Source organism: Carassius gibelio, chromosome A25, assembly GCF_023724105.1.
Source record: "Carassius gibelio isolate Cgi1373 ecotype wild population from Czech Republic chromosome A25, carGib1.2-hapl.c, whole genome shotgun sequence".
Lineage (NCBI taxonomy): Eukaryota > Metazoa > Chordata > Actinopteri > Cypriniformes > Cyprinidae > Carassius > Carassius gibelio.
Genome location: NC_068395.1, coordinates 17,045,174 through 17,072,305, shown reverse-complemented (window position 1 = coordinate 17,072,305; position 27,132 = coordinate 17,045,174). Strand labels below are relative to the sequence as shown.

The 27,132-nt window shown below is 39.7% G+C and overlaps 2 protein-coding genes across 4 annotated transcripts in view; one reads left to right on the top strand and one right to left on the bottom strand.

Moving 5' to 3' along the window:
- Positions 1 to 4,140: 4,140 nt before the first annotated feature.
- Positions 4,141 to 5,662, bottom strand: fancf (FA complementation group F). Its single transcript, XM_052544138.1, has one exon. The coding sequence runs from the start codon at positions 5,548 to 5,550 to the stop codon at positions 4,537 to 4,539; it is 1,014 nt and encodes a 337-aa protein (XP_052400098.1). The 5' UTR covers positions 5,551 to 5,662; the 3' UTR covers positions 4,141 to 4,536.
- A 431-nt stretch (positions 5,663 to 6,093) lies between these two features.
- The window catches only part of LOC127947147 (growth arrest-specific protein 2), a 35,695-nt gene continuing 14,656 nt past the window's right edge, over positions 6,094 to 27,132 (top strand). The window contains exons 1-4 of one of the 3 annotated variants that reach the window (XM_052544142.1): positions 6,094 to 6,391; positions 9,987 to 10,060; positions 10,576 to 10,715; positions 20,481 to 20,605. In XM_052544142.1, coding sequence (XP_052400102.1) covers positions 10,676 to 10,715; positions 20,481 to 20,605 — 165 coding nt within the window. In that variant the 5' untranslated portion in view covers positions 6,094 to 6,391; positions 9,987 to 10,060; positions 10,576 to 10,675. Of the gene's footprint in view, positions 6,392 to 9,986; positions 10,061 to 10,566; positions 10,716 to 20,480; positions 20,606 to 27,132 lie in introns of all 3 variants that reach the window. The other 2 variants (XM_052544140.1, XM_052544141.1) reach the window with 2 other exon arrangements.

Below are 27,132 nucleotides of genomic sequence, written 5' to 3'. Positions count from 1 at the left end.
CTTCTACCACCCTGCTCTTCACACCATCTTAAAATAATTCAGTCTTGCTGATGCCGTGGGATCTGAGTCTGACAGTATGTTTTTTTCTCCCTGCATTGCCAAATCTGCTCTGTGGAGACCAGTAGTGGATTATTTAGGATTCATCTTCCATCCTGGAAAGAGATAAAATGGAGGTACCTACCACAAATATGCAGTTAAGTAACTAAGTATGTGCTACTGTGAAATTAAAACGAACCCTGTTTACTTCCTTAATATACAATACTGTGCACATGGACTCACAATGCAAAATGCTGCCACTGGATTTTGAGGCGGAGTCTGCAAAAGCTCAGTTCTAGATCCCTGTTGAAACATAACACATGGGAGAACGGTGTCTTTATCCTCAGAAGAATATTCTGGGAAGCAAGAGACGTCTGAAAAAAGTCTTATTCCTGTCTAGGAGAAACAACTGAGATTTCCTTTGTGATATTGGTCCGGGCTGGGACTCAGGTGTGACTCAAAGCCTCTCACCTCTCACTTTGACAGTGATTAAGAGGAGAGGGCGACTTTCAGAGAAAGACAGGAGAGGGAGACAGACAGCGAGTGAAAGAGCAGGAGCCAAATCTGCTTAAGCACACACTGAGAAGGGCCAACACGTCCCCAGGGGCCGACTCTCCTATTCAGAGATGACCCTCGGCAGATGGGATCTGTGCATGTATGTGTATGACAGGCTTAGATTTTAATGAACGCTACAGCCCTCTCTCTCTCTCTCTCTCACACACACACACACACACACACACACTCACTCTCTCTCTCTCTCACACACACACAAACACTCTCTCTTTCACACACACACACACACACACACTCTCTCACACACACAGCCTTTGAGTAAAATGTTATTTAGATGAGACCAGGGAGAAAAAAAATGTAAAGAGATGAAAAGCGTCAGGACTGACTCGAAATAAAAAGTCACTAGAGAATGAATGATGGTGTAACTGTGCATTGCTTGCATTGCATTTTGGACGGATGTTTGACTCTACATTTTTAATTTGTCTCAATTGACGTTCACTCGGTTGAAGTCAGCAGCTTTGTTAAAACACTCTCCAAGATCTAGTGAGTTGCACAGAATTTTAAGAGATCATGGGCACGATTTAGACACAAAGGCTCATCTGAAAACAAGGACCAAGCGCGAACAGGGACCACAAATGAAGCTGCAAACATAGGTCCAGGAGGAGCCTGTTCACTCCGTCCTGCCGATCATCATTAGTGTATATTAGGAGCAGACACTGAGCCGTCCCAGTGACAATTATTCTGCCATTCCTCCACTTCCCAATTTCTGCTACTATTCCATTCTTTGACTTTTTATATAATAATGTTAAAGGGGGTTAACTCTGAGCTCAACCCGAGTCTCGAGATCAACTCTTCTTCGAGGACAGCAAGCAAAGTTAATTTACCATTAAGACTGAACGGGCAAAGAACCTGTGAACCTAGGTATAATTTCACCAGTTTGCACTTACATGTAATCAATTAAACTTTGCAGGACATTGTCCCTCCAGAAGCAGGAATGTAGTGATTTGGGAACTCTGAATTTAGTGAATTGGGGAACACACAGACATTCAAGCAGTGGAATCAAAGGCTCCATTGGTTCCTTTATTTTTAAGAATGTACCCCAGTGAATTTAGGCTGGGATGAGTCTCAGCACAAGATAAATAGTGATCTGACTTTCATTAATTTGCTCTTGTGCAGAAGTGAGAACACACGAGTGATGGAGGTGCGAACGTCTGATCAGCAGATATTACAAACAGAGCAAGTGCTAATTAAACCAACATCTGAGTAATTCTGCTATTACTCACAAACCAAATGCTACAGAAGATATGACTTCAATGACATCTGCAAGTCAGATGAAGAAACATTTCTGATCTACAGAGGTTAGGGAGATGTTTTAGTATACTGTCTGATAGATTTTGCTGCTCAAATGACTTATTCAATGTCTTTTATAATAATATAACAGTCTTATATTAATTACTGTTTCTGCAGATGTTTTAATATTAATAAAAAAAAGATTGAATATACCTTTGTTTTAATATTAATAGATGTAAAACACATTTTGAGCTCAGTTAAAGTCATTATAGGTTTGTCCTTCAGTGTTCGTCTGCTCCGGAGTAATCCTTCATCTGTCTGCAGTCTCTCCAAGCTGCTCTTTTCATCATGTTTAACAAACCATGTCCTCATTGGTGCTGTCAACACCCGCCCCAACACACTCACACCAGCTCAGCGCCGAGAATAAAGGTGTCTTTATATCTGGAAAACATGTTCTTCTTTAATCTCTGTGTTTTATTAAATAAGTAATAATATATTAGTTATTTAGAAGCTATTTCATACGTGTATTTGGGTGTGCAGACTGTGTTATAATGTGGTGCTGGAATCAATACTCCTGCAGAAGTTTAGCAAAGCTACTGTAAATCCAACAATGAGTACAGATCACATGACCTTAGATGAGCCAATCAACTGACAGAGTCCACTGAAACAATGTAAGAACCTCAAGGACCTCATAATATCAAAATTAAGGTTCTGTTTGGTTCTTGTAGCCTGTATAAATAATAATGGCATCATCTTTCACTACAGTACGCTACAAATCAAAGCATGTGGCTGTTACATAAAACCAAAAATTATAATAAAATTACTAAGCTATAAACTATTTTAATATAACATAGCACTCATCAAACATTTGGGGTGTTTAAATGTAATACTGAAAATAAATGATGTGTATGTTAAATAGAAATTATTAACATGTGCATGGGGGACGAGCACAATCATGGCAAGCTGAATAAAATAAAGAGTGCACAGTAATTAATTTACATCTCATACTTCAAAGACATTCCAGAACGACTCTCCATAAACCAGAGATGGGAAAATATCTGTATTATGGCTGAATAATGACATCAATAGTTGTTCCCCTTTCAGAAAGATAATGGAGGAAATCTCTCCTGTGATTATTCACTGTGGAAACGCCTGTTTTCTCATTGCCCTGCTGCTTTCTCAGTACATATTTGAGCTGAGGAAATGCATTATCTGTTTCCAAGGAGACAGGGACCAGAGAAAAATGGAGAACTATTTGTCTGCTGTCAGAGAAAGCACAGCTTCTCTAGAGCGTCAGAACAGAGAGGAAGTACTCTGAAGCGTCTGCAGTTTCTGGGGATGAAGGAGAGAGCAGGGGTCATTACAACACTTTTTGGTTTTTGCTCACTAATTCAAAATGTTTAGCCTAACCTTCAAAATCTTTCCTTAAATGCCATTTATATATTAGCTGCCACAACCTGTATATTTTAAGTGCACATCTATGTCAAAACATAACACATCCACATCCAGAGAAAACAAGATTTATATAATTCCCTGAACCATTTAAGGCCCCAAAACCACCTAAAATTCACAACGTGGTATGAATTCTTCATAGAGACTTTTTTTGCATTTATTAAGAGCACAAGACCTGTTGGAAAAGGAAATGGGGTCCTATCTGAAAGCGCCACCAAACAGCACGATGCTGTTGAGATTTCAGATCAAGTCATAAGCAACAAGGCTTCAGTGAGGGTTTCGACAACCTCAGGTGACCTCATAAATCACTGAAGGTGGAGGGACCCCAGCCCATGCAGATCCCCCATTTCTTCCTCCTCCTCCTTAATGTGACAGACATATGAAAGCCAGCCCATGAAGCACGCGCCTGCGTGTCCCCGGGGACCAATTTAAGAGGCGCACGCGTTTGCTGCTGGCCTCTTCCTCTATTTCAAATGAAATCCAGAGCTTAATGCCAACGGTTGCCAAGGTGACAGTGATGCCACCATCTGTCATGCAGTCTATTCAGAGCAGCATTCCTCATTAATGAAGGAGCGCATTTTCTAATTATACGATACAGAAGAAATACAGAATAATCCTACTGTATTGGACAACTGCTGTTTATATATGTATGTTTTTAAGTTTACAGTGTTTTTGACCAGTAAATAGCTATGATTTTTTGCTACAAAGAACATTTTAGAAATAGATTTTGTTTTATATAAACCAGAATAGTTTACACGCACACACACACATATTAACTTTAAATTACGTGATTTTTTTTCTTTTTCTTACTCTAATGAAACAGTTCCCCATGAGACACAGAAACATCAGTAACTCTGTTAAGAGCTTTATTAATTATTCAGCTGTAATAAAACACCAGAGGTCCGCCTCAAATAAAGGCCCGGGCTGACGGTGTAAAGAGCGCGTGCGCCCCCTGTCTGCCGGGAGACTAAGCCACAGGGGGTCTGTCCTTCTCTTCAAAATCAGATTCAGAAATGTAAATTATGAAGAAAAATATATGTTGAAATAAAATTTATATTTTAATGGCTCTTATAATAAAAACAACATCTAGATTAATAATAAAACTTAAAATTATTACAAAATATTAAATCGACAAAACGCTATAATTATAAAACTTCTATCGTCAAACACATTATATTTTCATTAGTCAAATTAACATCACCTGAAGTAACTAAAAGATTTGAATTAACGTTCATTCTGATGTCTTTACAGCTTCAGTTGAATGATTATATCAGTCCATATACAGAGGCCTTTTACATGAAAGTCTCCAGCTTCCCGTTTGAGTGTTTTGAGTTCAGCTTCCGTCTCCTCTTTTAACGGTGGCCCCGAATTTAATAAATCTTTGAATCGATCAGTCAGTTTCATAAAGGTGACAGGCTCGTCTGATGTCGGCACCCATAGACTCTCCAAGACGTCAAACTCCAAGCAGGACGCCCACTGTTTCAGAACACCCCAATATTCCTGTTTAAACTCGGGAGACTGTCGGGAGAGCACGGCACAGATCCCCGGGGACAGAGACCTGCACACTTCACTCAAACCCCCCTCGCGCTCTCGCAGCCAGGCGAGGACACAGCGCCGAGTGACGCAGCTCGTTTCGTCATCAGGAGAAAGAAGCGCAGCTGCTATGACGTCATAAAGGCTTTCCGGTTTTCCCGCGCTGTCATGAAGCATGGAATCCAGCAGTGTTCTCGCATACTCGTCATTCCCAGAGCGACTCAGTAAAGAGTTCAAGAGGTCTCCGAGCAGTGTGCCTCTGACCACTGCTTCAGCCTGTAACCCAGCACTACTAGTCCCGTCCGATGTGCGGCACAGCAGATTAAAAGCTGATTTACACGTAATGAGGCTGTTTTGATCAAACTGGGATTCCTCTGCAGCAGTTTTGGGATCTGGAAAAAGCATTGGGATAACGGAGTTCGGCGCGGAAGGGTTTCTGAGTAAATGAACGAGCAGCAATTGCTGACACTGAGCCAGTTCAGAGAACATGACCGGAGAGCACGAGGGCAGAGTTTCCCGCAGGCGGCGGTTGGTGTCGCTCAGAGCGGCCTCGAGCGCGGAGCGGACCGCGGGGTTGGACTGGAAGCGGGAGTGCAGCTGCTCGCAGTACTCAGCCCACTGAAACGCCCGGAGCGCGGTGTGACGGTCCCATTCACTCACGCGATCCGTCTGAGACACGGCCAGTAACTCCAGTATGTTGGTCAGGTGTCTCAGCACAGCCTCCATGAAACGCTCTCTTCACAGTCTTTAAATAAACATAAACAAATTAACATGCGCACGGAATCAACTTCGGACTCGATCAGCGTGCCTCGTTCTCGACTCACTATTGGCTGAGAGCGTGTATGACGTCACTTTTTCCGCGGTACTGAACTTTTGTGGCAGTATTTCAAAATAAAAGTGTATATATATATATATATATATATATATATATATATATATATATATATATATATATATATATATATATATATATATATATATATGTATGTACATATATATGTATATATGTGTGTGTATGTGTATATATATATATATATATATATATATATATATATATATATATAGATCAGTGGTTTCAACTTGCGTTGGAATAAGCTATTTTGATCAAAGTATAGCTAGAGCTCGTTTTGCATAGGCTCTATAAATATATATATATATATATATATATATATATATATATATATATATATATATACTTTTTCTGTTGTTTTTATTGAATTATTTTTTATTAAACTTTATTTATTTGTTTTTTTTCTGGTCAGTTAAAAATCCTTTCTCTATATGAGGCTCGTTTTAATCGTCTGGTCTCGTGCAGCTCCGTGTGGTTCACAGTCGCGCAGATAAAGGCGCGTCGCGTCGCGTCGCGTCTCTCAGGGAGGCGGTGAGATCGCGCAATGTGTCTGTCGCAGGAGCGCGCTTTGAACTGAGATCCGCAATGACAGTCGGATCTTTGAGGCTCAGTGTCACGGTGAACAACAGTCTGAGGACCCTGTGCGCGAGAAGAGCATGAATTCAGTGGAAACGACCGTCTACTGTTGAAGAAACTACAGGCAGTGCATTGTGGAGGGTAAGTGTTTACTTTTTTGGAAAGACAATGTTTTTCTTCGGATAGATAGATAGATATATAGATAGATAAATCTTAATAAAGATAGGTGTGTGTGTGTATATAATTTAATTTATAAATAAATAAATATATATATATATATATATATATATATATACACACACACACATATATATATATATACATTTATATATATACATTTATATATATTTTCCCCTTAATAAATGTAATAAAACAAAATAAAAACATAATGACTTAAAAATGTTCCTTCAAGGTGGCAAAATACTTATTTTTGCAGCAGAAATTTTGGGGGAATGCATTTTATATTTTAGATTCATCTGTACAATGCAGTCTGTTTTTGTGGTTACTCTTTAAGCGTAAAAGATAGCTCATGAAAGCACTGGCAGCTTTGAAATACTACTACAGTCATAAAATCTCAAGCATGCACTTGAAACAGAAAATAAAAGTTTTCCTCCTCAGTTTTTTTTTTTTTTTTTTTTTGCCAAAAGGTATTTGAGTTTTTCTCTCATTATGAGCTTCCTCAGGAAAATGGGCTAATGTGCATTTAAAACTAACAGTTAAAGTGTGTTAAACATAGTTAAAGGGGTCATATGATGTTGCTAAAAATAACATTATTTTGTGTATTTGGTGTATACATATGTGTTCATAAACACATTATTTTCCAGATAATGTACATTATTACTCCTCTTTGTCCCACCTTTCTGAAAGGCCTTGATTTTTACAAAGCTCATCGTTCAGTAAAGCGAGGTGTGCTCTGATTGGCCACCTGTCCTGTGTGTTGGCCGAATGTCTCAAGCATGTGACGGAAATGTTACACCCCTTAACATACTGTGATGCATGTCCCGGTCAGAACAAGACAAGAACAATAAAACTCATTACAAACGAGCATAATTACTGATTATAATGACCTATACTTGCTTACTTTGAATTGAACATGACAAAATGACACACTTCATGTTTTCTTTAGATAATGTGATATATTTTGTATGAAGATGTAGATGATGACTGCATTGACATTTATGAAGCCCTGTGTGTGTTTGTGTGATTTACCCTTCACAGTCCTTTAAGGACAGATTACAGTGTGTGCTCTGTGCTTGCGTGTTGAACATGACACAGCATTGAGGCTCAAATAACTGCACCAGAATCAGATATGCAAGCTCATGTATTATCAGTTATCATTTCTGTCAACGTTCATGGTTTACGGATGATGGATGGGAAATACACACAACATATGGAAACACCCATTGCCTTTATATCACTCCACTGTCGCAAATGTTTGCTAGAAAAATATTGACCGTGAAAGAACATGATGTTGCTTTATATAATAGACCCAGCTAAAGGTTCGACTGTGTCACACTGTACACTGACCTTTGATCTCAACCATATGTGCCCAATATGTGTGTTGATGTGTTGAATGCATTGTAAATGTCCTGAACTCTGTGGGTTTGTGTTTGCCGAGCATCAGTTTCCAGCCGGTGTTCATGCAGATGTGTAGATGTCACGTGGCAGCAAACGTTAGAGGAGCAATAGATATGACTTTAATAAAAATAAATCAATATTTGTAACCCATTTATTACTCAAACTGCTTATCCTCTGCATCTAATAATTTTAATTATGATTGTTATTATATATTTAAAAAAATATTTTTTACGAGTAAATATTTTATTTTTATAATTAATTATGAATGATTAAGCATCATGTTTTAAAGGAGAAATTGTACCATTCTTAACCGTAAAAAGACAAAAAAATATTATTCATTTATTTGACACAAAAATAAAAATATATAAATTATATGTTATATAAATGTATATATATATATATATATATAATTATTATTTTTTTATTTTTTTGTTAGAAAAATGATAATGCCAAACCGCAAAAAGAATTCTGTTCTTGTAATGAGGATTTTTTTCTTTGTTGTGATAAAATGGTTTTATTACCAACATTTTTAAGTAAAAAAGTAAAATAAAAATGTTATGAATTAACAGTCAGGAATTATGAACTTTGTAATCAGATGAATGTTTTTATGAACTGCATTTTTAATGTATTGGGAAAAATTTACAGATCTAGACTATATGAAAAAGGTACATCTTTGTATCTTATTTACAGTATACCTAAAGTTTGCATATTAATAACTTAAAGGTAGGCTACTGTACATATTATTATCTAAAGCACAGATACTAGTACTTAAATTGTGCATACTAGTACCTTTTCTATGGGATACCGGCCCAGAAACAACTTTCATACAATTTAAAAAAAATTTTGACAAAAATAATCAAGGCACCACTAATCAGGTCAGTCTCAGGTTCTCTGGTTTCATCTCCTGAACTGAATCAGTCTGGGAAATATTAAGAGCAGACAGACCGCTCTGAGATGACTAGTGGACTGCTGTGCACCTTGTCTTTGTCCATATGGGACAGAATGTCCTATTTTTATTGTTTAGAGAGTCAGTAACGGCTCTTTTACATTTCTCTGGTTTCTTTTTCTCTCCACCTTTTCCAGCACAGGAGCTCTTTCAGAAAGAAAAAGAAAGAGGAGATTTGCCTTTATCTGATAGACGTCTAGCAGGGTAAAGTGAACTCTGGCGTACTATTTTGTGGAACAAGGAAAATATACAGATTGACTTTCAGTTGTCCTTCGCCTGCCAGCCATTCAGAGCCCACCAAAACAAAGTGAGGATTGTTGGACCCGAGTCCTCATTCCCAGGTTGCTCAGTGGGACACAGGAGAGTAAAGCTTAGGAAGAGGTCCTGTTCTGTGTCGCTGAAGATATTTACACTTCTCAGAACTCATAACCTCTCTCTAGTTCCTCGCATGATTTATGAGTAAGGGGAAATCCCTCCCAATGCTGGCTGGCATTACATATTATCACTGCATTTCTGCATTAGTAATACATCAAACCACTGCCACCACATTTAACACGTCCTAACTCTAGAACAAAACATCAAACCGCAATGATGTGTAAGAAGTTATACATTCAGAAGAACCAGATCAACTCGTCTGATCAGCAGGATTCACTAGAATTACATGAGAATTCTTGCACTGTCTTCGTCAGAGTTTAGTAGATCACTGAAACATTCATCAGGAAGCAAATATCATCAGGCTGTCATCATCAGGAAGCAAATATCATCAGGTTGTTACAGAGAAATATAGCTGCCTCAGACAAACAAGAAATACTCCTTTTGTAAAGAGACAAATGTGAAAAAATCTTCTTCATTTGTACTGTGAACTAGGGATGAGGGTAAACCGATATTTCAGAGTTTTTCTGATTTGGTGATATGTCTAGCCAGGGCAGATGCTGAAGTTCATCTTGGTGCTCCAACTGCCCAGGTTTAAACATAGAGGTGCTTAAAAAAGGTAATTCACAGCATATGGCATCGCTGAACCATTTTTGGTAGCCTTTTTATAGTCTGAAGAACCTTGTTTTGCTACAAAGAACCTTTTGTGAAACCGAAATGATGTTAAGGTTCTTAATGCAACCATTAAGACAAAAAGGTTCTTCTATGGCATCGTGAAGCACCTTAATCTTTAGGAATGTATGAATCATGAAACCATTTTTTTTCTTCTTTACTTTCTAGCATTGGTGTTCCCAGTTCTTTCATTGGTGCTGGCTTTGAGAAGTTTGGTCTTTGTGGAAACAGGGTCTTTCAAGGTGAATATTGAGGTTTGATATATACTGTCTGTATGTGTATATACTGTATACTCTCACTCACACTTTCTAAAACACATTTTCTTCAGAAAATGTAATCTGAATGATCTAATTGTGGAATTGCATCTAATTCTGATGTTTCACTGGGAAGAGCATGTTCATTTGTGTAAAGAGCCTTTAGGTCAGAAAATAATCGCACTAGGTCAGGACTGGAGAGAAGCCACACAGTGTGTGTCTGTTCTCTCTTAAAAAAAAAAAAAAAGGCCTAGTGAGTATCATATCACAGGACAGAGAAGAGCCTAGAGCTGGGCTGTGATGAGAAGATCAGTGTAGAGGATAAGAGTCTACTGTGAAACAACAGAAAGGGCTTGAATGATCAGATGACATCTGTGCTATGTGGGAAAGTGAAATAATTCATTTGAGGGATTTGGTCAAAGCCAAATGATTAAATTAATGTTTTTGAATTGCACTGATGTAGATGTTCCTCTCTCGTTTTCTGTTTTCGGAAGCATGTTCAGTCCTCCGAGCGGAAAGCAGCAGCCGGCTGGTCCGGGCCTCACAGATCTGCAGCTGTACAGTCAGTGGCTGGCCAGTAGACACGAGGCCAGTCTGCTGCCCATGAAGGAAGACCTGGCGCTCTGGCTCTCTAGCATGCTGGGTAAGTCAAGCTGTTCCTGCTTCGGTGCCTTAGCAATTCCTGTATCATTCACAACAGTGATTCTTTGTTAAAGGGATAGTTCACCCAAAAATGTGAAGTTTATCTGCTCACCCCCAGGGCATCCAAGATATATGTGACTTTGTTTCTTCAGTAGTACACAAACGAAGATTTTTTTTTTAACACAAACCGTTGCAATCTGTCAGTTTTATAATGGAGGTGAATGGGAATCACCGCTAAAAAAAAAAAAAAAAAAAAAAAAAAACAGACACAACATACAGAAACAAAACCAAAGTAAACCTTTTGATGATTCATTGATGTGTAAAGACACAAATCGATTGGTCTGTGATAGAAACTAAACAGTATTTTTATATTTTTTTTACCTCAGATTTTTACCACAGTCTAAGAACTGTTTGAACTCTCCTGAGCATGTTCTCAAGCAGGAGCATGAGGCGTTTTCTTGCTTTACGGTGGATAGTAGAATTATAAGTGCATTACTGCCACCTATCTCTCAAATGCACATACTGTATAAGTCTGCATTCCACTGTAAAGCAAGTAGAAGAAGACATGTCAGACGCTTGAGGACAAGAGGACGCGCTCAGGAGAGTTCAGAAGTTCTGACATTGCGGTGAAAATCAGAGGTAAAAAACTATATAAATACTTTACATTTTCTTGCACAGACTGAACGTTTTGTGTTTTTACTCATCAATGTATCGTAATGAGCCACAGGATTTAATTACGTTTTGTTTGTGTATGTTTTTTATTTATTATTGTATGTTTTAGCTGTGATTCTCATTCACCTCCATTATAAGACTGCGTTTTAGTTATAAATCTTTGTTTGTGTTCTAATATTTTGATGACCAAGATCGCAGTACATCCACACGCAGCGGCTTCTCTCTGTCCTGACAGAACGGTGTTTTTGTGTTTTTGGTCTTGTGAGTCGCAGGGTTTTTGTACGTTGTCATCGCATCTACCTGTCTGTAAGCGTGCATACAGTCGCGAGTTTCTGCTCTGTCGGCAGAACCGCATTTTTACAGTTAAACTCCACACACGTGAAACAGCTGCGGGATCTCGGTCTGCTACGGAGGCCTTCACCATCACCGACCACCACTACTGCATCTCGCCCACAGCGGAGGCGCCACAAGCGGTGTGAGAGGAAGCAGAAGAGGGGTAAGTGCGGAGGTATCCGGGCTAGGCTAATGGCTAACCCACACAAGCCATCTGTCCCCACCATCGTACTGGCTAACGTACGCTCGTTGGACAATAAACTGGATTACATTCGATTACAACGCTCAACTCAGAGGACTGTAAGAGACTGTTGTGTTTTTGTGTTCATGGAAACATGGCTCAGCAACGTTCCAGGCTGCTCTATTCAGCTCGACCAGCTGATGTGCTATCGAGTGGACAGAGCTCTCGTCACCGGAGGAAAAACCAGCGCAGCGGGCTTTGTGTTTACATCAATGATGCGTGGTGCTGCTATACTGTTGTGATCAGCAAACACTGCTCACCCCTGGTGGAGTTTATGATAATTAAGTGCCGGCCGTTCTATCTGCCGGGGGAATATACTGCTATACTGCTAATTTCGGTTTACATTCCCCCGATCAACATCATCAGAAAGAGGAACGACACACTTGATGAACTGTACCAGCACATCAGTGAGCAGCAGACAGCAAAACCCGATGCTTTTCTCATCATAGCTGGGGATTTCAACAATGCTGACTTAAAGAGCGTGTTTCCAAAAATACACCAACACATTGACTTTTCTACACGAGGTAATAACATTTTGGACTTTGTTTACACCACACAGAGAGGACCTTACAAATGCCCTCCCCCTCCCTCACCTCGGAGCCTCAGATCACATCACTGTCATGCTAATGCCTGCATACAGACCGCTCATTAAAGTCGCCAAACCAGTTCACAAACAGATTAAAGTGTGGCCAGAAAGATCATCAGAGGCTCTTCAAGACTGCTTCATCACAACTGACTGTGACATGTTTAAACAGGCTGCCACATTCAATAACACCACTGACCTCCAGGAGTACTCAGAGACCGTTACTGCCTACATCAATAAGTGTATTCATGATGTAACGGTAACAAAAACCATCACTGTCTGGGCCAATCAGAGGCCGTGGATGACAGGGGAGGTCTACAGACTCCTGAAGATGCGGAACGCTGCCTTCATAGCTGGAGATGAGGTGGGCCTGAGACCAGCTATGGCCAACCTGTCCCGTGGCATCAGAAAGGCAAAGAGACAACACTCCAAGAGGATAGCCCATCAATTCAGCGACAGCCGAGACACTAGGAACCTGAGGCAGGGGATACAGACCATTACAGAGTAAAAGCCCCCACCACGGACCTGTGACAACAACATCTCTCTGCTAAATGAGCTGAACACCTTTTTCGCTCGCTTTGAGCAACAAAACATCACCACTGCACAGAAGACTCCACCTCCTCCCGGCGGCCAGGTGATGACGCTGACCCCAGACAGCGTCAGGACATCCTTCAACAGGACCAATGCACGCAAAGCTCCGGGTCCTGACAACATCCCTGGGCGTGTACTGAGAGACTGTGCAGCAGAACTCACTGATGTCTTCACTGACATTTTCAACATCTCACTGAGTCAGGCTGTTGTTCCCACATGTTTCAAAACTACCACCATCATTCCAGTTCCATTTACCCCCATTCTCATGAAGTGCTTTGAACGGCTAGTCATGCACCACAACAAGTCTGCCCTCCCCCCCTCCCTTGACCCCTTTCAGTTTGCATATCAGTTCAACCGGTCGACCGATGATGCCATTGCCACTGCTGTCCACTCAGCACTCACACATCTGGACAAAAAGGACTCATATGTCAGAATTCTATTCATAGACTTCAGTTCAGCATTCAACACATTCATCCCTCAACAGCTCATTTATAAACTGGTCCAGCTGGGGCTCAACACTTCGCTGTGCAACTGGCTGTTGGACTTTCTGACTGGAAGCCCTTAGGCAGTATGGGTCGGCAGCAACACATCCAGCACCATCACACTGAACACTGGGGTCCCCCAAGGATGTGTGCTGAGCCCCCTCTTCTTCACTCTGCTGACCCAAGACTGCACACCGTCACACAACTCCAACCTCTTCATTGAGTTTGCGGATGACTCGACTGTGGTGGGTCTCATTAGCAACAAAGATGAGACAAACTACAGGAGCGAGGTTAGCTGCCTGGCCGAGTGGTGCGGTGACAACAATCTTTCTCTGAACGTGGAGAAGATGAAGGAGATTGTTGTTGACTTCAGGAGAGCACACACTCAGCATGTTCCTCTGACCAACAACGGTGCGACTGTGGATAGAGTGAGCAGCAACAAGTTCCTGGGTGTGCACATCACAGAGGACCTCTCCTGGACTGAAACCACAACAGCGTGTTTTGTTCCTCCGCAAACTGAGGAGAGCCAGAGCCCCACCCCCCATCATGTACACCTTCTACAGAGGCACCATCGAGAGCCTCCTGTCGAGCTGCATCACTGTGCCAGGTATGGCGCCTGCAACGTGTCCTGCTGAAAGACTGCAACGCATAGTGCGAGCAGCTGAGAAGATCATTGGTGTCTCTCTCTCCTCCCTCCATGACATTTGTGAAACCCATCTCACCCGTAAAGCCCTCTGCATCACAGGTGATCCCACCCACCCATCACACAGCTTCTTCAGTCTGCTGCCATCAGGGAGGAGACTGCGGAGTCTCCAGGCCAGGACCAGCAGACTGAAGGACAGCTTCATCCACCAGGCTGTCAGGAATCTGAACTCCCTCCCGAACTTGTACATTTTGTTCGACAATGTAAACTGCATACACTCACAGCCCAAATGTTCTTATCTAGTTACTTATTAAAAACATACTTTTTCAAAAATGAACATAACTGCTTCAAAATTTGTGTTTTGGGTATGGAAGTGTGCAATTTACATTGTAGAACAAAACATATAAGTACCGTCAAGTTATGTTTACCACAGGATTTATTTGACTAATTAATAAAAAAATAAAAAATAAAAACATTATAAAACCTGATAGTAAAATCTCATAGGAACCTGAGGCAAATTACACTTTAAATATTTAATACTGCATGCAAAACAATGCTTGTTAGGTAACTTAAAATAATTCACTTAATGGTAATATATAAGTTAACTGGTTTTATTCACATAAAAATTATTATTTATTTGACTGAAGCAACTTGATAGGTTAAGTTAACAAAAGTAACTTTAATAGCAAGATACAGGTCCTTAAAGTACAGTAACATAAGTACAATAACATATGAACTTCATTTTCTATTTACAGTGTGCCGGTTGCGATTTGCAACCGCAAAGGCTCTAGATTTGAGTAAAAACTTAAAAAATAATGAACTCTGAGGATTTTCTTGAGTAAATTTTCATATGATTTGCTCATACATGAGGTGTGCAACAAGGCTATGTCCTAAGGTCTTCTTCATTCTGCTGGTGTATTCTGTTCATGGTGGAGAGGAAATGTGTAAATCCATGTTTCATTATTTGCATAGGTTGCTTAGGGTACGTCCAGCTTTGCTCTGTCCATCATTTGTATATTAACATTCCTTTGTGTATTATTAGCCGATACTGATAAGTTTAAGTACTTAAAAATGTGCAGTCCTTAAAGGGGGGGTGAGTTTTTTACACTGTTAAAGAGTTGGATTCCCATGCTAAACATGGACAAAGTTTCAAAAATTAAGTTGTATGTTTGAAGGAGTATTTCTGTTCCAAAAATACTCCTTACAGTTTGTCACAAGTTTCGGAAAGTTTTTTTCGAGTATGGCTCTGTGTGACGTTAGATGGAGCGGAATTTCCTTATATGGGTCCTGAGGCACTTCTGCCGGAAGAGAGCGCGCTCCTGTATAGCAGAGCACTGAGAGCACAACAGACTTCACTGATCAGAGTGAGAGCATCGCGAAATGTCACAAAAGGAGTGTGTTTTTGGTTGCCAGGGCAAGACAACCCTGCACAGATTACCAAAAAAAAAAAAAAAAAAAACACACAGCATTAAGGGACCAGTGGATGGAGTTTATTTTTACAGAGCATCAACGGTGTTTGTGTTTGTTCCCTGCATTTCTAAGATGCTTGTTTAACAAACAAGGCCCAGTTTGACGCTGGATTTGCGTATCGTTTATTTCTTAAGGATAATGCAGTCCCAACGAAAAAGGGTTACGATCGTGTGTTGGAACCGCAGGCGGTGAGTAAAACTGCTTCAAATATCTCTGTGTTGTTAACTTAGCTATCGGCGCGTAAGCACATCAAGTAAACAACATGCGATGTTGTCATCAAACTGCACTTTCCACTTGTACAGCTTGAAAAAAAAGAAAAAAAAAAGAAAAGACGACATAAAGTGGAACTTAGTCATTTTCCCAAACCGCTAAGCAAATATATACAGTTTCGGTACATACCACATAGAGACGTCGTTGCTGATGCTGCTCTTTTTAAATTTCAGCCTCTGGATCTGTGTCACAGCTTCCAAACGCGAAAGCCTACTGGCGCTCGTGATTCTTTAGCTCCGCCCACACGTCACGCCTCCAGCCGGTCGTGTTTTTCCGGGAAAAATCGGTACAGACTATCTTTCTCTTATGAATATAATAAAACTAAAGACTTTTTGGAGTTATGAAGGATGCAGTACTACTCTATAGGTACTCAAGATTAACAGGATATTGAGTGAAAACGAGCATTTCACCCCCCCTTTAATATGTCCTACATTTCTTTATTGTTTTGATTTCGAGTCATTTGATGGTGTTTTTTTTTTCTTTGATGAATGTAATCAATTTATGTGCATAAACAGGCAAGAGTGCATGTGTCCATGTTTTCTTTTCCAAAATTTCACAGCATTAATCAGATTCTGAATGCCACTCACCATTTGAATCAGGAGACAAATTATAAAGAGAGAAGAATGGTAGTGTGTCGTGGCCCTGGCTTTGGTTCTGTGTGTGTGCGGATGGAGGGGGATGTCTGTGGAATTTCTGGCAGCTCTCAAGCCATGAACAGCCAGCTGAAACCAGGGCTTTGTCTTTGGTCTGCCTGGAGCAAAAGGAAGCCAGGAGCCGCAGTGGGCCACATAGGGGCTTCATATTCAACCACACACCAACCACTAGTTCCCTATCCAGATCGTCCACACTCTTTAGTGGCTTATGCCTGTCTCCGTGTTGTTGTTTTTAGACAAATAGCTGCTCAGATCTCTGAAACTGATCTGTGTTACAGGAACACAATTTGATAATTTGCTGGTCTTACCAGAAGCCACTTGTATACATGAAACACTGACATTTTGAGGCTTTCTATTATAGTTATTTGTGCTTATTTGTGTTCTGATTAATTATTGCTAAACTTTTTATTAATTAGTGGTGTTTGAAGCTAAAGAAACATGATTAATGGAACAATTTTTGACTGATTTTATTGGTGAGGTTACTGAAATGTAATCTTAACAAACACTTTAGAAAATCTATTTCTAAGGAGATAGTACTTGAATGACTCTTGACAAGATAGAAAAGAAATAGCCAGAAGCATAACTTAGATGGTCATGATGAATATAAAACTCTTAGTAATGCCCTATGTGTTAATAAGCTTTCATGATCATTCACTGACCATGCAAAACACACATCATTGTTGAGTTTTTCAGGGGCGCCCAAGCACCTCCATGATAAATAATATTTTTCTTGACTGTTTCACATATCTTTTTTTACCATTCAGTCATTATTCAAAATATTTTTTTTCTAACAATATGAGTCTTTACTATTATTTTTTTAGGAATTTACTGCATCCTTGCTGAAACAAATATCTCTATTTTGAATAAACGCTGTTCTTTTTAGCTTTTTATTAATCAAAGAATCCTAAAAAACGAGTCACAGGTTCCAAAAAACAAAGCAATATAAAACAAAACACTATTTTAAAAACTGTCAGCATTATTACAGTATTATATAAGTATATTAGAATGATTTCTGAAGGTCCATGTGTAACCCTGAAGACCGGAGTAATGGCTGACGAAAATTCAGCTGTGCATCACTGGAATAAAATTATATTTTAAAGTATATTAAAGGTCCTGTTTTACGCGCTTTTTTGAAGCTTTGATTGTGTTTACAGTGTGCAATATAACATGTATTTATGTTCCGCGTGTAAAAAAAACGCAGTATTTTTCATTAATAAATTACAGAAACTGTTAAACGCAACAACTTAAATAATAAAATACACTTACCGGTTGTGGTCCATAAACAACACCTTCTCCAGACAAAGAGGGAACTGCTCCATCCTTTAAGAATAATCTTTGTGCGAATCCAGCATTAAACAGATTGAGACTGAGGAAGCTGTCCTCAGCAAAATGTGCTGCACATAGTTTTACATGAGTTAAACATAAATATTAACCATTAATCTCCAAGAACCGTGTCCCTGGGAAGCCCAAACAAAGATGATTGGACTCAGAGATGAAAATAACTGTGTTTCAACGACATGGCGACAAACACAAACAGCTCTTCCTTCTTCTCCGTCGGAGCGCAACAAGGCCACGTCCCCTTTTTGTGAATTCATGTGGGCGGAGGTTAGTCAAAAAACTGTTCTAGTGACGTCATAACTGCAGGAACTAGAGAGCTGTAGTCCAAACGGGTGGTTTTTTGTAGGCGAATTCTGTTAAATCAAATATCTCGCTTGGCATTGAACTTTGAGCTTTAGAATTTTACAGATATTATTTATACTCTAACAACAACATTACACACTAACTAAAGTTTAAAACATGGAATCACGAAGAAGGGGACCTTTAAAATAGGAAACCTTACTTTTAAATTGCAATAATATTTCACAAAAATATTACTGTATTTTTTTATCAAATAAATGAAGTCAGTTCACCCTTTATTTGTATAACGCTTGAAATAAATGTAATGATCGGCCTAAGAAACGTATTTAAAAACATTAAAAATCTTACTGATTGCACACTTTTGAGTAGTGTATATAACCACATCATAACTATAACATCTCTAATAATGAACTCATATTGAGGATTTTGTGATGTCACACATGCAAGTATATTTGCATATGAGTGCCTCTGGAACAAGACAGATGAATAGTTTCACATCAACACACCACTGGCAATCACTCGGCTGATAAGTCATGAGCATTGCGTCATGCTGTGCCAAATGCAAACAGAACCCATTATAATCACTGAGACTGTCTGCACTATATACAGTATACAGTTCAATTTCTCCAAACACTTGAGCTACTTCTGACAACAGGATGAATGGAAGAGTAAAGTCATGTCTGGTTTAAACGTCATGTTTGTGTCTCTGTATAGCATTCAAAAAGTGTCCGGAACAAATGGAACAACTTTAATTTGTATTGTGTCAGAGAAAGGACAATTTTATATAGATAATGTTTTCAAAACGCTTACCCATGGGCAATATGATGATGCGTTATTTATGGCAAAATTAAACGTTTACTGTAAAGTTTAAACATAATCAGTTTACTGACAAACCTTTAACGAGCCTTAAAATTGATTATTTTGGACAGAGGGTCAGAATGAGATTTAAAAAAAAACAATTTTGGTGAATATATTTTTGTGCAAAAAAAAAAAAAGGTGAACCTCAAGAATCATTAAAAAAATAAAATAAATCATGACCACTTTAATCTACATAGGACCTCTCTGAGTAAGCTCAAAGTAATGTGTTCACACCAATATGTAAATTTCTAGATTCAGAGTATGGGATAGGTGGTGTAGATTTTGGTTCTTTGAAGAGGGAGCGAGGGTAAGAAGTTGTTTGTGAGGAAATATGTTCAGAAAGAATTTCACAAGCTCTCCACTGGGCTCAATTACCACATTTGGAACTCATTAAAATATCTGAACCCCCTCGACCACTGACGCCCCCTCTTTATGAGAAAAAAAAAAGCATAGTGGATGAGAAAATATGCTCTTTCGACAGATCCCCAACCCCCTTGCCACTGCCTCCTGTTTCACAGTGACATCATGTAGAAGGAATGATCGCCTGGAAGTCAGCCGCCACATGTTGATCTGTGTAGAACTGAGTCTGTGTGTGTGTGTGTGTGTGTGTGTGTGTGTTTTATCTGGAATACTGCATACTGTGAAATAAATCCGCTGCTTCCTTCCAAAGCACTTGTCTGTGTTTATCTGTGAATCATAGCTGCAACAAATGTCTGGATTTGACCCAGGGTTGTGCATCATTAAGAGTGTGATTTGACAATGTCTTATATGATCTCTAAATATGAATTGAATTTGGTTTTAATTAGATTTTTTTATATATATATTAAGAATTTAGATTTAATTAAAGATACTTATTCTATAAAACGGCATATTCCATAAGCATAGTTTTTGATAATATTAATTTGGAAATTTAATGTTTTAATATGAATCCTATGTTATAATATTATATGGATTATTTCTAGAATCAGAAATTAGTTATATATAGATTTAAAAAATATATATTTTTTTTCTCATTATTAGTTAAAATTGTCTTCTTTTTTTATTTCTATTTCACTTAGTATTGTATTTCACTCAATTTAGTGATAAAATAATGTTCATGAATATTGATATTGAATGAACGTTATGAATTCAGAGGGAGCTCATTCGTAAATTCTAAATTTGCATAATCCTGATTTGAGAATACAATTAATTCCCAGATGCTGAAAAGTTCATTACACTGCAATTCAGTAATGCACCTATCGGAGTTATACAAGTAAGCTAAGTACAAGGAAGCACAATCAAGCCAAAGTCTTTTGTGGGATATTCATCTCTTTCTGTCATCTTTTCCATCAGGTGAAGAAATCACAGCAGAGAGCTTCATGGACAGGTTAGATAACGGTTTCCTGTTGTGTCAGCTGGCTGAGACTCTGCAGGAGAAGTTCAGGCAAAACGACTCAGATGCGATTTCACCAGGAAAGGTACGAATTTACTGTTATTTAATTTGTACTATGTAACTTATTTTTTTATTTTTTTGAGAATGTAAAGACTAGATTCATGATTCTTCATTGTGTCATGACTTACACATATGAGATCCCTACTGGTGAATTGCGTAATTTACCCAACATATTTCTACCACCACACAGAGTAAAAAGTATGTTGTGGCTATTCATTCATTCATTCATTTATTTTATTTAATTATTATAATTATTATGAATTTTATCTATATCTATATCTCATCTTTTATATTATTTATTATATATCTGATTATACATGGAGTTTAAGCAAGAATAAGGCATAAAAATGTCTCCAAATCATCAAAAACTGCAATTGTATATGTTTTTATTACATTTTAATAAAAATAAATAAATAAAAATAGCTCTATAAATGTGAGTTATATTAAAACTAAACCCATAAAAACATTATCGTTGCTTGAAATAAACAATAAATAAATAAATAAAATACAATCAAATAAATCCCTGGGTTCGATTCACAGGGAACATGTTATGTACAAAATGTTAGCCTGAATGCAATATAAGTCGCTTTGGATAAAAGTGTCTGCTAAATGCATAAATTATCCAAATCATACATAATAAAATGAATTAAAAATATTAATAATAGTATCTCAGTCACACTAACATAATGCTGGTTGTTACTGGCAAACATTGTATTGGAAACTGTTCAATTTCTTTATATATTGGACTAGTTTTTGTCATGCTTCCAATGAGGGATGAAACAAGGACTAAATTGCAGGACAATGGGCTTATATTAATAGTACAAAAAAAAAAAAAAAAACCTTAAACTACCCTGAGGGGGAAAAAACAGGCAGGCAAGCCAGGCAAAAGACACAACAAAGCAGGACGAGGCAGGAACTAGAAGGGAGACACTGAAGGAGGAACTGAAACAATAATGAGTTAACCAGATAGGTGAGGACAGACAATATACAGGAGAACACACGGCAGCAACAAACACAACAAGCCATGTGCTCAAACAAAACACACAGTGACCTCTGATGGCCTTCTAAGGCACACCAGCTGAGTACTGTGACATAACCCCCCCTTTGAGGAGCAGATTCTCGATGCTTCACCAAACTAGAAAGGAATCCATGAGGGAGGTGGAATGGAGGTAGACCAGGGGGAGGGACGTTGGGCCTGGCCCATGTAGCAGAACATGCAGAGCTGAAGCCCTCCAGGGTGGAGCATGTATAGCTGAAGCCCACCATGGCTGAGCAGATTCATGGGTAAGACTAGGCTCTGGAGCAGACTTGTGAACTGGAGTGGATTCTAGAGTGGACTCAGAAGGCTCCCAGACTGGGGTGCGTTCTTGAGTGGACTCTGATAGCTTCTGGATTGGAGCTTGCTCTGGAGAGAGCTCTGAGGCAGGCTCCAAGGGAGGCTGAAGTGAATTTTGAAGTGGCCCATGCCTGGAGAACAGCTATGAGGTGAAAGGCGAAGACAGCGTTCTTGACAGTGGCAGCAGCAGTGAAATCAGGCGGCTCTGTATCGGCCTCCCTTCCTGAGACAAGGAGAGTGGGTGGCTCAGTGACCACTTTCATGGCAGCAGCAGTGAGGGTGGGCTGTTCTGTGGAAGTTTTTTCTGGAGCGGGTAACTCAGTAACCACTAGGACCACCGGAGTCAGGACCAAAGGAGTCAGGTCCTCTTGGATCTTTGGATTAGGGACACCCAGAGTCTCTCTTCCAGGACCACTGGACTTGAGACCCCCACAGTGATGCCTGCTGCTCGCACTGACATTAGAGGTTGGAAACTGGTCACAAATGCCTTGAGCACATCTTAATACCTTCATGCGGCTTGTTCATAATACCCAGAAAAACTTACATGGTGACGTGACATGACATGACATAGAGCCAAATATGGTGACCCATAATCAGAATTCGTGCTCTGCTTTTAACCCATCTAAAGTGCACACACACAGCAGTGAACACACACACACCCGGAGCAGTGGGCAGCCATTTATGCTGCGGCGCCCGGGGAGCGGTTGGGGGTTCGGTGCCTTGCTCAAGGGCAACTCAGTCGTGGTATTTAAAGTGGAGAGAGCACTGTACATGCACTCCCCCCACCTACAATTCCTGCCAGCCCGAGACTCGGACTCACAACCTTTCGATTGCGAGCCTGACTCTCTTTAGGCCACGACTTTCCCACATGGTATCCTTGATGGCTCAAGATGCTGGTGTGCCGGCCATGATGGCTGGAGACTCTCGGCTGGAAGCCATTTTGTGATGAGGCTCTGAATTGGTGGCCATGTTGGAATAAGACTCTCGAGTGGCAGCCATGATGGGACGAGACTCTGGAGTGTTGGCCATGATGGGACGAGACTCTGAAGTGTTGGCCATGACGGTACGAGACTCTGGAGTGGCAGCCATCCTGTGGAGGGACACCACATGTGAAGGCACATCTTGCTCCAGGACTGACTGTCTTCCACTGGGCTAGGTGCTCCACAAATGCCTCAAAGGACAGAATCTCCATGTCACTCATCCTCCAACTGCTGATGGGCTCATTAAGGGCTTACATCTTTGAGAGCCACATCATTGTAGTCCAGCCCCTCCACAGCACTCCTGAGCTCCGTTGCGAATTCCAAGTCAGTCCCCCGTTGGCTGAGGGAACTCAGTGCTGCTACCTTAAGCAAAGACTGGAAGAGCGGGCTGCAGATAGTGGAGGCTGGAAGATGGAGTGTGCTTGTTCTCTGTTGAGTCTTCAATTTGCTAGTACGTTCTGTCATGGTTCCAATGAGGGATGAAGCGAGGACTCAATTGCAGGATGATGGGCTTATACTAATAGTAAAAACAAAAGCAAACACAAAATACCCCGAAGAGAAAAACCGACAGGCAAGCCAGGCACAAGGCACAACACAGCAGGGCACGGCAGGAACAGGAAGAGCAAAGTGACAGTGACAGTTTTCTCAAACTGCAAAATTATTTGCTCTAGCTCCCTTTTCAGAAGTTACTCAAGTGATCTGATTTTATGAATGGCACTATAGACGATGAAGTTTTGGTTCCCTACTACGGTCGCCTTTGGCTTGCTTAGTTTGGAACACTCCATTTCTGGCAATATTGTTGGCTTGATTGCACAGATAATGAGCTGAATGATGACATCACCGAATCAACAATGAACTGACTTTAACTGAAAAACGGACTGCTTACTATTGTCCTCCTACATTATCGACACACTGTGTTTCCTGTTTAACACTGTAAAGCTGCTTTGACACAGTTTGTATTGTATTGAGTGCTACATAAATAAAGCTGACTTGACTTGACTAGATATGCTAAGCATTATGATATATTCTATTTGTTCATGTATATGGTAGTATTGTGACTAAATTAGCCATATATACTCAGTTGCGATTGACAGATATTCCTAGACGCCTGTAGGGTGATCTCATGTGAACGGAACATTAGCACATTTGCACTCTTTCATTATTTTCTGCATTCAGCACATTGCATGTATTTCCACAGCAGTAACATGAATTCATTCAGCATGGCTGCCAAAACCTGTGCGTGTTTTCAAACTAAGATTACAGAATACTGCAGTGTATTGGTTTCAGGTGCTGGTATTGAAAGCATTTCTCTCTCACACAAAGACCTTTGTCTGAAGTCAGGGCCGCTTGCCATTCCCTGCCAAACCTCGGCATTGTGGGATGATGAACTTTGGAAAATCACTGAGCCATTTCATTTTAACAGAGCAGTCTAATGAAAGCTGTGACTTGTTAAGTGTTCAAAAACTCCTCCAGATGGGAAAACCATTAAGATCAGGAGATTTTTTCGATGGTAAATTAAGAAAATATTTCTGCTGGTCTTGGCCAAGAACCACCTATTACAGATACTCAGAATGGGTCTTTCTGTTAGTTATGACTCGCTCCCATTCAAATAGAGTCCCTGAAGGAATTACAAAGTAGAATTCATGGCCTGTAGTTTTCAGGACTGGCATATCAAAGTAATCATGACATGTATGCACTTAATATTGCTTACAAATTGGTTAGTGGGGTAAGATGAGTCAGTGTCACCATACTTCATGCTGTGCATATTCTTCTTTGAATGTGGCCATATATATTTGGACTTGTAGTATGAACATTGCATGTTCATTGAATGACTTTTAATTAGAATTCCACGTAAAAATGCCACTTTACACTTTACATTGCACAAATGCTTCAGGCCACCCTGTAATACTATACTGTTTCAAACTGTGCATCTGTGTGTGTTAGCATGTCTGCTGTACTAAGTGTTGTATAAAGTACCTGATAGTCATACTCAAGTAAAAGTACAGATATCTTACCAGAAAATGACTTCGGTAGAAGTTGAAGTCACCATTTAGAATAGTCTTAATGTTTGTGATATTTATTGTACTTTAGTATGAAAAGTATTTTTTAAATCTCAAATGCACTTAAGTACTGAAAGTAAAAGTACAAGTAAATGCAAAATGGAAAAGAAGCATATATGTATATATGTTTATTAGGGGTGTAACGATACGCATATTCGTATTGAACCGTTCGGTACGACGCTTTCGGTTCGGTACGCGGTACGCATTATGTATACCGAACGGTTCGTTGGAGTAATTAATTATATTTGAAAAAAAAAAAAAAAGAGAGAGAGAGAGAGAAATATAATGATATGCGTTCAATAAGGTAGCCCAATAACCCAAGCAACGTAACAGGCAACGCCCCTGACACTCCCGAAGAAGAAAAAAACACCATCTTATATGTTTATGTTAGGCTACTCAGCAGGCGCTCGCTCACTCAGTACGCGCTGAAGGCTCGTTGCAAAATAGCCAATGCGTTTAACAGACTAGAAATGAGAAGATCCTCCAATAACCAACAGGTCTGGTGTTTGGGTGCACTTTGGATTCCCTTTAAGCTATAATGGTGATGGCAAGAGAGTGGTGGATAAAAAAACAACGGTATGTCGCATCTGCAACATGACAGGGTACACCAGCGGGAATAAAAAAAAAAAAAAAAAAAAACACCAGCGGGAATATCTGGGATATATGCGTCAGTACTATCTGGGAAAAGACGAAAAAAAGGAGAAACATGCACGCAGCAAACTATCCCTGCAGCATTTAGACACTATAGCTTACAGGGAATCCAACCCAAACACCAGACCTGTTGGTTATTTTAGGATCTTATATTTCTGGTCTGTTAAATGCATTAGACATTTTGCAACGAGCCTTCAGCGCGTGCTGAGTGAGCGAGCGCCTTAGGGGCCGTTCACATATCGTGCCTAAAAACGCATGGAAAACGCTAAGCGCGTCTTTCTCCTCCTTTCCAAAGCGCTCGGGCAGAAGCGCTCATGAGGCGTCTGTCTTTGCTAAGCAACAATGACGTGCTCTCTCCATGAGACGCGGAAATTTCAGCGAAGGATAAATGGATTTGCAGCTCTAAAAATCGCTTGCAGTAGCTCTGCTACTAAATTTATTTCAAAATTGCAATCCATATACAACTATGATCAGCTGATCCTTCATCTTGGCTGAGCTCTCAACGTTGTTACGGGAAAGGATGAAGCTGATTGGTTAGTTCTTGTCACATGACCCGCGGTGCGCTTGCGGCATTCTGAAAAGTTGAGATGTTTTTACATTTTGCTGTATCTAAAACGTATCGAACCGAACCGAACCGTGACATCAGTGTATCGTATCGAACCGAACCGTGAATTTTGTGAACCGTTACACCCCTAATGTTTATATATATATATACATATATATTTGCTTCTTTGTATGTTCATACACAGCTTGAGTAGCAAGATTATGTTCAGTTTTAACTCCCTTATCTCTTCCATTTTGTATTTTTGGGTAAGAATAAGAAGCACTGTCCGCTGTCATACTTCATTAATCTGTTTGTATCTCCATGTGCATTTAATTAAATATTCTACTTTCATTATTCTCCTGTATCTCCAAATTTAGTTAATTTGATTCCATTTTGTGTCCCATCTGTCATATGTCAGTAATCTGTTTGTATCTCTGTGTGCATTTAATTAAATATTCTACATTCTCCTCTATTTCCTGGTTCCTTCCCCAAGCGAAGCGTGACAAGTGTCTTTCATTCCAACATAAGAAAAATATCAAAATACTTTTAGGGTATGAGTCACTTTTAGGGTATGAGTTAAAACACTTTACTCCTATGTTCGTTGATGCATCCCAACAAACGGCACTTTTATGGCTCTTCGGCGCTAACATTTGTACCTTCAGAAGCTACAGCAAGAAAACAGTAATGATGGACCGCAGTTTCTCACTCTGGGCTGTATATATGCTAATAGTGCAGAGAGCGTTACAAATGGGTGTGACTTTCACCGACTAATAAAATCATAGTCTGGAACTGCTTGTGTGGAGAGACTGTTTATGATTTATTGGGATTATAAAACAATGACTGGGTGGATTTTTACCATTATAGGCCGTTGTTTTCACACACTGCATCCACAAAACTGTATTTAAACACCTTATAAAAGTGATTTTTGCATTCTGTGGCACCTTTAATGAGTGAGTCATCGGGATTCAACCGATTCATTCA